The 13,671-nt window shown below is 34.4% G+C and overlaps 1 protein-coding gene across 1 annotated transcript in view; it reads left to right on the top strand.

Moving 5' to 3' along the window:
* The window catches only part of IMMP2L (inner mitochondrial membrane peptidase subunit 2), a 408,398-nt gene that overhangs the window by 260,343 nt on the left and 134,384 nt on the right, over positions 1-13,671 (top strand). Inside the window, exon 4 of the mRNA XM_030960426.1 lies at positions 7,721-7,786. Within this exon, the coding sequence (XP_030816286.1) occupies positions 7,721-7,786 (66 nt within the window). The remainder of the gene's footprint in view (positions 1-7,720; positions 7,787-13,671) is intronic.

Here is a 13,671-nt window from a genome sequence, read left to right as displayed (position 1 = left end):
GTCATGTAGGAATCATACATCTAGTTAATACTGGGGAGAATCCATAGTTATCTGCTACTGAAGACTAAATTATTTGCAATATCCTTCCAACACCTTTGAAAAACACTGAAAAGCTGATGATGCTGATGTCTCATCATGCAGCGAGGCTGCAATTCTATAGCATGCTGTAGATTTACCAGGGATAACTCAGTTGTTTTGAAATTATGCAGATCTTTATTAATTTCCCTCCAACTCCATCCTTAGTGTAGGAGATCTGTGCTAAATAATGTCTGGTACCGGGAGATAACATTTTGGATGTCTATTTCCATGGAAGCTACTTTTTCACTTTAGAGAGTTACTCCCTTCTCTGCTTGAAAGCCCAAGATTAAATCAGAATGCAGAGAGAATGAAAGGAATGGAAGCCCATTAGAAAGGGAAAGGAGCAACAAGCATGCAAGAAACAGAGAAACATCAAGATTGGAAAAGACCTCCAAGATGATTGAGTCCAATCCTTGACTGAACACCACTTTGCTGACTAGGCCATAGCACTAAGTGCCACATCCACTTGTTTCTTGAACTCCTTTAAGTGCAGAGCTTGAAAGAATTGTTTACTTGCTCTAACTATGGCAACAAAGTGTATCATTCCTTTTCTGAGGCTTCATGCAGGTGTTCTATTCAGATTGTTATTTTTGTTTAGAGGTTACTCAGAATTCACCAAGAAATTTCAAGTAAGCATTGTTCTAGGTTATACATAAATAGTTTGAAATGTAAGAAAAATAAAACACTACTTTTCCCCCAGTGCATGCTTGGAATCTATAATTATTATAAGTAACTACTTTCAGTAAAAGCAAAATGGTTTTTTTGGCAGTGAATGATTTTGCTTTAACAGAGGTTTGACTAAGAAGTGTTAATATAGTATGGAGTTAGGAATTACAGAATGTTCCTAGAAGCAGTTTTTCTCATATTTTAAATGATGTTTTTATACATGTTTTTCATTGGAGATGCTGAGCAAATCAAGCATTACCAGAACTTATGCCTAACCAGTTGGTGCGACTGCTGTCTTTGAAGTACTTGTAAATTATGAGTGAAAAATTGTGAATATTCAAAATGTTTCACTAAACTAGTGTTTATTAAGTCTGGGCCTGCTTCCTCAAATTTAGCTGAAAGGAAGTCTAGGAGAATCTGAGGAACTGTTTTTGATGCTCCTGTTATCTGCTAACATTCTCAAAATTTCATATAAGTTCTGCATAATATTTCTGTTTGAAAAAATCACTAATCTAATCTATTTCACTTCCTCTAAAAGTATAACAGAGTTTTAGACCAGAAAGGGGTTCAAACATTGATACTGACAGGCAAGAATGGTCTCAAACAGTTTTTGTGGTATGGAATACCATTTGAAAAATGAAGTGGCTGAAAGACAAAGGAGAAAATGCAAATGACTTCATGACCTGCAATAAATTTCCAGCATTTAAACAAAGAGAAGGCCCTTAGGAATGTCTTATCTGAGAAAAATAATCACATGGTTTATTTCTTATTCTATTTGTAGAAGCTAAAATACACTTAAAGGCATTAATTCAGGAATAGGTTTTGTCAAGCAAACCTGGTGTGTTTTAAACACAAAATTATGAAACAGCTAAGTAAATATAATTTTGATACAGTCTATAATATAGTTATTTATTTTCTTCAAACGTTCTTTTAGTTCCACATTATATTTTGATCAAGAAATTTTCCTTTTGTGGAGTTAATGGGGGACATTAGACAGATAACAAACAGGCTCTGTTCAGCTGTAGATATGGTTGGAGGCACATTTGTGAACAGTAATATTTCCAGCAGATTGCTGTGTCATCCAAAGTCAGGTGCTGGTTTTGTCAATTGTCTTCATAAATCGTTGGCCAAGTGGGCAAGCAATGCCGGGAAAGACAGGGTAGGATGATGTGAATCACATGGTTGGTGTTCACAAACATGCTCTATTGAATATGAAGTGCAAGTAGTGATCTAAAATTTATTGTTTAATTGTTTTAGCAAGCAGTTTACTCAGAGAAGGCTTAGTTGCCACTTTTGGTGTCTTTTCAACACCAACTCCTAGGATGAAAAGGATGAGCTTTATGCCTGACTATACAAAAATAAATGGAATATTAAGAAACAGGAAATAAATTTTTTGATTGAGCCAGCAAATAAGGGCATGTTGCTCTGCTTAGTTGAATACTAAACATACTAATAATCCAAGATGAATAATGCGAGATTCCTATATATGCTAAGAAGAAAATTAAAACCTTGGAGGATTTTGAAAAATAGTAACAAAAAGGGGTCCCAGAATTGGAAAATTATGTGCTAAGAATTTTAGGCAATTCTGGCTGATGAATCCAAGAGAAATTTAAGAAGTAATGTACCCAAATCTTTCTTCATGAAGAAGAAATAAGATGTTGAGGGGTTTTCTGCCTTGGAGGAGAAGGCATGAAATTGAAATTGAACTAGGATAAATTCAAATTTGAATGCAGATGCAATTTCCTAATAGCAAGGATAATTAAACTGTGGAGTAATTTCTCTGGATGTTAGTCTCATTGCAACTTAGAATGTTGAAACATGATATCATAACGTTCTTTAAAAATGCTTTCTAATAGAATTAGATACTGTAAGAAAAACACAAAAAACTTATCTGTGGGCTACAGCAGATAAATACAGTGATTAGTGTGGTCTCTTCTAGCATTAGAGCTTGCATCTGTGAGAAAATATTTTGTAATTTAAGATATTACATCCTGATTCTTCATACACTTGAATAAGACTAAAGGCTGTAGAAGTGAAAAGTAATTTATGTCTTAAGGCACCTCTAGTGACTATCTAATCTTACCAACCACTCAAGGCAGGTTAGACTCTGAATTTGGGTCAGACTGCCCAGACGTGTGTCCCATTGAGCTCTAAGTACGTCTGTGGTCCTCAGCCTCTCAGGTCAAACTGCACCACTGGAATTTCCCTTGCTGCAGCTCATGTTGTTTGCTAATCTCTCTTTCTGCATACTTTTCCAAAATTTCTGGATTCTTAATCAACAATTAAAGAGATGACAATAGTAATTGAACCCTTTGCCTAATCTCTAATCTGCACAAACCCAATTTCCTTAGCCACTGCTGTTATATTGCTTTTCTGTTACTATTATTTTGGTGCCACTTTTTCCAGTTGTGAATGCCTTTCTTGTACTGGTGGGTCCAAACTGAACACAAATACTAAACCTGGTACTGGATACATTTATTGCAGTAATTCTGTGCAAGAGAAATTGATAACAAGAATGAAAAAAAACAAGAATAAAATGTATAAGTTTTTTTCCTTCACTGTTAAATTGCATGTTATTTGCCACTATATAGAAATTATGTCATAACCTATGATGTAATTAGATATTACATTTATTATGAGATTCTATATCTGCATAAAGAAGTGTGGAATTTAGATGAAAGTTAGGGACTGAGAACAAAGTTAAGCAGATTAAAAATATTTTGGTTTAGAAAATATGTGCATATATTAAGTAAATCTCCATTCTTATACAGTATTTAGAATTGTCTATGTTGGATCTGTTCTATCATGGGGCTATGGGGCTAGAAGGAATGAAAGAGTGGATGTTGCTACATATTTACTTCTGTACAGAGTTTGAGTATCAGCTACTATACTGGCAACAGGAAGCAAGGATAAACAGAAAATAAGAATGAGGTAGCTCAACTGCTTCTCTTTCCTCTTCCTTCAAGCATGTTTTTTAGGTAAAGCCGCCAAAACCATACTGTGAGGTTCTCAGTTCTTTAGATATATTAATGCCGCTTATTCTGGACTCCATCTACATTTTAGTTACTCCTCTAGCTATTTATTGGATCCCCAAATGGGTTGAGAAAGAGACAAACAGCATATTTTCCCTCCGGCATTAATCCTGGAAATTCCCAGAAGTGTAGACTCCAGCTATGCAAGAATTTTTTATGAGAGAGGAATTAGTTTTGAGAAATGAAGAGCTCACTGAGTGAATGGCTTTGGATCACAATGTTGGGCTGAGATCTCAAAAATTCTCTCTTATCCTATTTTATGGAGTTAAATCCATTTATGTATCTGGCATTAAAAGTATAAATAGAAGCAGAAATTTTAATTTTGAAGAAGATGGTCTTCATTATTTCAGTCTGTTTATACTACAACAACACAGTCTTAATTTCTTCCATTGCCACCATGTAAATGATGATCAAGTCACATGAAACTCAATCTGAAGTAAACTGAGAATAATCTGAAGACAAACTTTGAGGCTGCTGCCTAAACGTCTTGCTTCTATCTCATAAAAAGTTAAACAAATTTCTAACAGTAATATACCTACTTATGCATATACATAAATAGATATATTAATATAAAAATTTAAAACTTTAGGCACTTTTCTCTGCAACTTTTTAATAAATGCCTGCTATTAGTTCTGTTCTAGAAGATCCTAAATTGGTATAAAAATTCCAACAATTTTCAAAGAGTGAGCACAGAATTTTTCCAGGTTGTCTGTGATAATGGATGGGTAACATTAAACACATGTAGATCATTAAAGTACCTAATTGAAACTATCCCTTTGAAATATATTGTCTGGTTTTTCAATGAGTTCACAGAATCAGGTCTCTTTCTAATGCAGGTACCAAAAAAACCTGAGTGTTTATTCAAGGAAAAAAGTATTATTGTGTGTTGTAGTATTTATTTATTTAGACAGTGCTTCTGTTATTTTGCTAGGATCTTAGGACATTTTCTAAAAAGTTTCTCTCTAGAAAAGCCAGTATAAATGGAAGTTTAGGGTGATTTGCTGTGGAGGTTCTTGAGAAGAATGTACTTAGAAAATTCAAAGAATGAAAGAAGACTCAAATGACACATACAAAACCAAGAAATGTTATGAAAATTTTTTGTTTGATCAAATGTTAATTAGCTCATGGAGCAATTATTTAAAATTGGGCAGTATCCACTAGAATAAATAAATAATCCAAGTGGTTGAAAGGGAGAGGTTTAGGAGTAATATTGGCTGAAATACTCAGTTGCTAAATATGTAAAGGGAAATCTTTCAGGGAATTGTCACCATTTCTATCTGACAATCATTTGCTAAAAAGTGGATTTTTCTGCTGGCTATATAATTTCCTGTTTTTCCTGGGGAATGTGCTTTGTGGCAGTGTGATCCCGCACTGTTCTCTGCAGGATTGAATGTAAAAGACAGAAATGGCCTGTATGTTTTTTTGATTTCAATAATCAGTGAAATCCCAGGGTTATGCTATACACCATCCAGGAAGGCATCGATATCCATCACTTCAGAACCAGTCTCTCTTACCTCCTGGCTGCACACTGACTCTTGGAAAAAAACCGTTCTGTTCAGCTCCTGAAAATCCTTGGTCTAAAAGTGCCTGTATTATTGGCCACTTTGAGCCTGCTCATCTGTCTTTTACCAGTCCTTTGCCATTTTAATGAATTATAATCAGAATGTTAGCATGAAATGTATTTTAAAAATATTTTGGTTCTAGTATTAAAAATATTACTCTTTCATAATAATATCTGCAAGAAATTCCTTGAAGTTTTTCTGATGAATTATATTTGATTTAAATATGTCATTGCTAGCCATGTAACCAAATAACTACTCTTAGAATAATTACCCATAACTCAAATTTAGAGAGATGTTTTTCCAAGGTCAGTAGAAATTTTTCCATGAGGACAGAAAATTAAGGGAGATCAATAATTGCATTACAATATATATATTCTAATCAAGTGGAGATGCCTTCTGGAAAGTTGCTGAGAACCTTTTTTCGAAAGTGGGGTGTCAAAACAGAACAGAATTTTGAAAGAGAAAACATAAAATCTGTTTTCATTCAATCTTTAAGAAATGCACATTTCATCACATACATTATGTATTATCATTTCGATTTCTTAAATTTTACATGGGAAATATTGCAGCTTAAATAGATTGAAGTTTAAATCAGTTAGCAGTAAAGTAATTAAAAAATATTTTAAGTTTATAACAGCTTAAAATAAAGGTGTGTTGTCTTTTCATAGACTGTACTTTGGTTGAGAATAGGACATGGTCAATGCTCAAATGAGTGCTCAACAAAGTAGGTGTTGCTTGCAAGGAGCAGCATCAGAAAGTGCTGTGGGTATTCCATATATTTAAATCATACAAACATCTAAAACTTGATTAATTCCTCCCAAGACTGACATATAAAATATGATGAAACTGTGTGCTCCTGCCTTAAGAAAGAACATGAAATGCAAGGCTGAACTGGAATATGCAACTATTCATGTAAAATTGATGCTAAATAAAATATTACAGTAGTATTACATAATGATTTGAAAATTTGAGTGATGACTAGGGAATAAATATATGGCCTTTATTATGTTCAGTGTTTCTCTTTGCTTGTTGAAAATAGGTTTCCAGGCTTGGCAAAATGTAAAGGGAAGCTATTTGACATTTTGAAATTCAAAATTAGGCTTCTTGAATTTTATTTCATTACTTTGAAGGGGAAATTTATTTCAAATGTATTGACATGCACACACGAGAAAAAATATTAAAACCTCAAACTAAATTAAAATATTTGGATTTTTTTTTAGAATAATATTAAAAAAAAATTAAACAAATCTGAACCAATTTTTTGTTCTAACTATTGGAACTGGAAGTGAACCTCAAATGCCTTTAGTCATGCAGCAGTGTGGGCAAGCTTTTCATCCAGACATAGCTCAGCTTTGCTTTTTAAAGAAGTGTAATCTTACCATTTGACCAGAGATGAGCTCAAAGATGGTTTTAGCCATGAAAACTGCAATATACACCCCTGTAAGTGGTATGTCTAGCAGATTGTACTTGAAACCTTAATAGGGAGAACCCAAGCATCAACAGAAAAGAAAAAAGTTTGTTCCTTCCCTGACTTTTCTGTGTACAAGCAGCAAATAAAAAGAATTCGTTTTTAATAGCATGAAGATATTCTTCCAAGTTTGCATAGTTAGATAATTGAAAGTGAAAAGTAAAAGAAGAAAGGTAAAGTATAAAGAAAATGAAAATTTATGGTGAATATATATCTACATTAACCTGTCAAAACTACAGTAGAATAACTCTTTTAATAGTCTATCTAATAATATGCATCCAGGAAGTTGGGATATTCAGGCTGTACATGCAAGTTCATCTTTGCTTTCTCATATTATTATGTAATGTATGATCAGAATCTACTCAATTAAATATGCTATGGGAAAATAACTTCAAGTGAAAAACAATGCATTCAGAAGCTGCAACTTTCAGAAAATTTTGCAACTTTTATTTTTAAACTTCCACCATTCCCTAGGCAAGGCTTACCTAAATTAGTGATAGATATTAATATAACATAGGAAGATTTTTTTCTCCCAGATTGATTGAAAGACATAAATGTTTAACACGTTTTCCCAACAAATGGTGGGGGATTCAAGTTTTAATACATTAATCTATTTGCAAAGGTACCTTCCTCATTGATTCATGGGATACTTTACTTTTAGTGTTGTGGAGTGTATTTTTCATTATCAAAGGTGTGTTGATTATTGTGCTGTTTGTAAGGAGGTCATCAACTGCTTTCAGTGGTGGTTTGCAGTGACAAGGATTGCAGTAGCTTCACTTCCCCATGGAACATTGTGATGATGCTAACTGAAGGAGAACATGGAATCTTCTAATGACTTCCATAGTGTCTATTTCTTTCATCTTCTTAAAACAATGGGAATGGTACTGATTGTGTAACCTTATCTCCTGTCTCAGGTCTCCTAGAAATCCTGAACAGAAGATCATTAAACGAGTGATTGCTCTTGAAGGAGACATTATTAAGTAAGTATTTGAAGCCTTAGTCTCAGAGTCTTTATAGCAATTGTGTAGTTTTTTAATGTATTTTAAATCAGTATCCTAGACAACAAGTCATTTCTAGCAGTAATTTTCTGTCTGTTATTAACAAGGATGTCAACATTGTACCTGTCTGTTTTTTAATGAGAGGAGAAATGTTACACAAAACTACTCACTCTCTTGTGAAATGTGCATGGATACAGATAATGCTTGTTTCTGAGAATATCTCTGCCACAAATCAAGGCAGGTAATTGTACAGCAGTTTTCAATGAGATTATAGGGCTATGATTTTTCATTTAGAAACCCCAGCTGCTGTTTTGCACTGGGGTGGGCAAGTAGGTTGTTTTTAGGCTCTTGTTTATTTATTTGTTTGTTTGTGGATCTCATCTTTGATATTTTATTTTATTTTATTTTATTTTATTTTATTTTATTTTATTTTATTTTATTTTATTTTATTTTATTTTATTTTACTGAAAAAAGAGCCCTCACAGATTACTGTCTTCATTGCAGTTTGTAGGCATGTTTAGGGAATATAGTGCAACTGATTTTGAGTAAATTATTCTATCAGAAAAAAACCCCATTGTAGCAAGAGTAGACTCTAGAGTACTTCAAGACTTGGTTTACTCTGGCAGATAGAGCTTTCTACTGGGTCTGGGTGGAAATAAATTACCACTAGGTGTAAATAAAAAGTTTTTGTGGGAACAGTATTACTTTGAAGAAAATGCATGCTTGAAAAGGTTTCTTTTTCCCAGGTATAGAGTGGAATAGTCATACAGGTGGGAGGGTAAATCCCTGTTTTCCCATTCTAAGATGTGAATGACCCTGGAAGATCTCAGACAATATGGCAGACTGTGACTCAATTCATTTAGATAATGATCCTTGCTCTGGTGTAGTGACTGCTTGAGAAGTACTTGACAGCTGCAATTCAAATCAAGGGTTTGAATTTGATCTCAGTGAGCCCTAGTTAATAGCATGGGCACTGTGAAATATGTCTATGTAGTTTTTTTTTTTCTCTTGTAGTCAATATAGTTCCTGTTTTATTGAAAAAAAAATCTGAATTATGTCAGTTTGAGAAACCAAAATAAATTGTTGTGTCTCTGTTGAAGCAAAATATCTAGAACAGGGGAGACAACTTGATGTCCAAAAACTATAGACATCTACAGCTAAAACCAGCTATCACTTTCAAATGCTAAAGAGAGAGGAGTAATGTGTGTACTGTCTTTTATTGACCTGTGTCCTTAAGAAGGTACTTATATTGCTGATATTTGTGCTGTAATTCATATAGTGATATAAGTGATAAGAATGTTTCAGTATTCCTCATTCATTTCTGTGGCAATATCAGAAAGAGATTGCAATGTAAGATAACTTCAAGAGTTACTTTACATTGTTCTATGTTATTAACGTATTTGCCTTAATTTTTGAAACTGAGTGTAAGTTTTGATTAAAAAAGGACATTTAAGAGCATAAACTCTAGCTTTAAGAAATTAACTCTGCTATACATTCAAACTCTTTAAGACTTGGAACTTTTCATTAACATTAGTGGGTGTTCCTGGCCAAATGTGTGCAAAGGGACAAAGGTGTGTGGCTCAAGTGCATTCAGAATACTGATGAGCCTGCAGGTTAGTGAATCACTCATGGACACAGAAGACTGTACAATGATCCTCAGCTGTCTGTGGTAAAGCTGATTAGTTTACTTTATTGATAGCAATACTGCTAAAAATCTCCGCAATTCAGATGTGCTTTTTTTTTTTTTTATTCGAAGATGTGACAGTTGTCCCAGAGCTTTTTGCTGTGTGTTTTGGTCTTGGCTGGGATAGAGTTAATTTACTTCCTGTAGCTGGTACAGTGCTGTGTTTTTTGGCTTTAGAATGGCAATTATGTTGATAACAAAGTGAAGCTTTAGTTTTTGCTGAGTACTGCTTACCCTGTGTCAAGGACTTTCCCATTTCCCATGCTTTGCCAGTGAGAAGGAGCGCAACAATCCAGGAAGGAGCATGGCCAGGACAGCTGACCCAATGGCCAAAGGGATATTCCATACCACAGAATGTCATAGTCAGTGTGTAAATTGCAGGGAGCTGGCTGGAGGGCACTGATCACTGCTTGGGGATGGGCGGTGAGCAATTTTATTGTGCATCACTTGCCGTTCTGGAGTTTTATTCCTCTCTTTCTCTTTTCAGTAATAACAACAACAATAACAATAACAAAGATAGTAGAATGAATATTATTGTATTAATTTCTGTTCTTGTTATTAGCATTATATTTTATTTCCTCTCCATTATTAAACTGCTCTTTCTCAACCCATGAAGTTTACCTTTTCTTTCCAATTCCCCTCCCTGCCCCTGGCAGGGAAGGCTGGAGTGAGCAAGTGGCTGTGTGGTATTTCCTTTCCAGCTGCAATTAGATCAGACAAGCAGTATTGCCATGGGCTGAGATAAGAAGAGTGATAGGCAATATGTTCTGTGATTCTGTAGTTGTGCTTTCATAGCTGAATGAATTATCTTTATTTGATCTATTTGGAGCATGATTAGGGATAATACTAGAAAGCTGTGTTTTCTCATGTTATCAATTAAAGTAAGTTAATTAGCATTTTACTGTTTCTTAATTACTGAAAGTGATGAAAGATCAAACAGTAAGAGCCATTAGTGCCATAGGAAAGGTCCCTTATATTTTGACTTGACTTCAGGAGTTGACTCCATGGCAGAATAATCCTGTTTTTCAAATCCTAATTCTAAAAGTATTTAATGAAATTAAAATTGTGACATTTTAAAAGTAACAATGACTGACTTAGAGTTTTTGAAAATGTGCGTAGGTGAAAAATCTATAATAGGTCCAATTTCACCTTTTATTTTCTATTTTTCAGGTAGTCAGACATTATACTACATAATAATTTACCTTTTGAAATATAATTTGAGGCATTGAAAAATGCTACAAATGCACTGAAGTAAAAACACTGTCATTACAGTTTTCTATTCTTGTTTCCAGTCTAGTTGCTAGTGCAGGTGAAGTGAGTTTGGTCGTGTCTTGTAAATCACTAGAAGCATACAGTACATGCCACAAACCTGTAAAAGATAATTTAATTTAGATAAGCTGGTACAACTTCCTCTTCAAAAGAATTCAAAGAATGGACAAAAAAAATATCCCCAGTTAGTCCTTGCAAATGAGTCTATAGGTCAGCTTGTATACAGACAATATTACAAAGTGTAGCTCCCATAGATCAGAATTTGTTTTGTTTTCCATGGACTCACAAGAGAATTAACTTTAAGTAGAAAATCGGTTCCTGAAAATTGTTTAAATGATAAGTCTTCCAAAGGAGGCCTTATTTTAAAAGTCAATACAATCTAATTTGTTAAAAATTAATGTTGGTATTATAAAACACTTGGAATAACTTGAAATTAAACTTATTTATCTTAAATGCATTACTGGTAATTCAAAAATCTATAGTAATCTTTCACAGATGAGTTATTGTATGTTTTCAGTAACAAAAATAACTGATGATTAATGCGAAGGAAATCAAAATTGGTATTAAGCTAGTAAAATTTGAAATTAAGTCTATGCAGTACCTTGCTGAACTAATTTGTTTTCCTCCTGTCTGTCACAGTTCCACAGGTCTGCAGGAGCTTGGTGTGCTTGTTATGTTCTTTTCATCTATTTGTTTGCTTCTTAATACTGTACCTGTGTTAAGAATGATTAGTGAGCCTCTAGGAAGAGTAATTTAAAAAAAAAAAGGTTATGTCTGGCAATATTGTTAGGCTCTTCAGGAGTTAATGTTCTGAGCTGAATGCTTCAGCAAAATGTTGTGTGTGTTTACATGTTGCATCTTGCAAAATTGCTCTGAAGATGCGAAAAAGGAAATACTCCTTGTTTTTCAAAGCATGACAATGCAGACATAGATCATTGCATTATTCAACTGTAGGTCTAAACCAACTTTTCAACAATAACTTTTCAACTTTTATTACAAGGTTTATCATTAAGTTGTAGAAACTATTGCCACAGAAAGTTAGGAAGGAAAGAGGTATAATGGGATTTGAAAAAGGGTAGAAAATTAATAGAAATCAAGCACATCCATCAGTAGCTATTAAATGCAGCAATCATTTTATTAACTTTATGTACTCCTGTTGTCAAGTTCATGCAGGCTGTTATATTTTTTTCCAATCAAAGATCCCATACTTCCTTAAATTATAAGCAAAATTTGGTCATTCTGTCCACTTATTGGAGAAATCTTTCAGCTTCAAACTGTCATTACTCCATGCAGGTGTTTGGTTGTTTTTTTTTATTCTCAGACAGTTGGTTTCAGTAGTATCCAGTATCCCTTCAGTGTGAAAAAGACAATCATTAAGGGGTTTTTTATTGTTTTGGGGCTTTTTTGTTTTACTGAATCAACTCAATTTTGTCAGATATTTGGCTGCCATTTTTTTTCCACTGAGGTCCAGGGATGATTTTCCCACAAAATAGCTGTCTTCATGCAGAGACCATACTGATGGATAACAGCTTGTATTAGATGATACCAAAAAAACTGTGCCTGCCTCTAGAAAGCACAGCAGCCTTCAGAAAAACTCAGACTTTGCCAGTGTTGGAGCCCAAGAATGTCTCCGTACATAACATCTTCAGGGCAATCATCTGGCAGGAATTGCATACAAACCTTTGCTATTTAATCATACAAAAGCAATTTATGTTCAATAGTGCTGTAGCAAGACTCTATTTGTTCCCTCTTTGTTTGCTGCCCCCAGCACCTAAGGCCCCTGGTAACTATTCAGGTGTACTGCTTATGTGGTAAGGTACTGCTTGCAATGGCTCATAGTTAGAATGGGAAAATGGATTATCAGTAAAACACATTAAAATCTAGAAATCACAGTAGATGATGACACACAGGGTATGTTTAGGGCTGTGTTCTATTCTCTTTGTCAAAGTCTGCTTTGTCTGTCTGGGTTGTGAATATAAATCTGTGAGTGGTCAGATCCACATTGACAAGAGTGGTAGATCTGCAGAAGTGAGAACAGGTTGTACTCTACAGAGACACAGCAACGTCCTCATAGATTACAAATTTTGCAATATCTTTTATACTGACTGTATTCTTCATATTGTTCTGTCTTGGTTCTTTATGTATCTAAAGGACATAGTAGCAGTTAAATTACCTTAGATAAAGTCTCTCTATCCTCAAAAATATTCTTATTCTGTGTCTGTGTGCACAGAATATATATGTCACCATTTTATATATCTCTGCAATTTATTTGGTAGTACTTACTGTTAGGTACTGATGGGATTTTTTTTTTTAGCCAATGAAAGGTTTCTTTTAGGTTCAGCTGTACTGCTCTGTTATGACTCTTTATCATTGATTGTATTCTTGCAAGTCTCCTAAATAGAGTTTCCATTGATTTTTATTCTATTTCCATACACAGAGTCCTTGCATGACTGGACTCCATTTCTGTAAATGCAAATGATGGGAATGTATATTGGTGCAGCATCTTTAACCCAGAAAAACAAATTGAGAAATGCACAATGAAGATTTTCTGTATCCATAATGAATTTTTAAGGTTCAGCCAATCTGTAGGCCCAGTAGTAATGGTACAAAAAGCTGGATTTCTGAAATTTGGCATTATGACCAGGGCTGTGATACCCACAAGTGTTTTAGGAAAATAAAAATACCATTGTGTCCTAGACCACACATAGATTTCCATGTGCATTTGGGGCAGAAAGACAAAAGTAATACATAACAAGCACAGCAGAGGACCCCATGCCCTCAAACTCAGCATGGGCAGCAGCAGTTGCCCTGCCAGGAGATGTTGGCCCAATGGGGCTTGTTCAGCCTGGAGAAGAGATAGCTTCGGGGTGACCTAACAGAAAGCCCCCAGTATCCATGGGGAAGTTGGCAAGAA

Source organism: Camarhynchus parvulus, chromosome 1A (genome assembly GCF_901933205.1).
Source record: "Camarhynchus parvulus chromosome 1A, STF_HiC, whole genome shotgun sequence".
Lineage (NCBI taxonomy): Eukaryota > Metazoa > Chordata > Aves > Passeriformes > Thraupidae > Camarhynchus > Camarhynchus parvulus.
The sequence above is the reverse complement of the archived record's forward strand: the minus strand, read 5'-3'. Positions and strand labels throughout refer to the sequence as shown.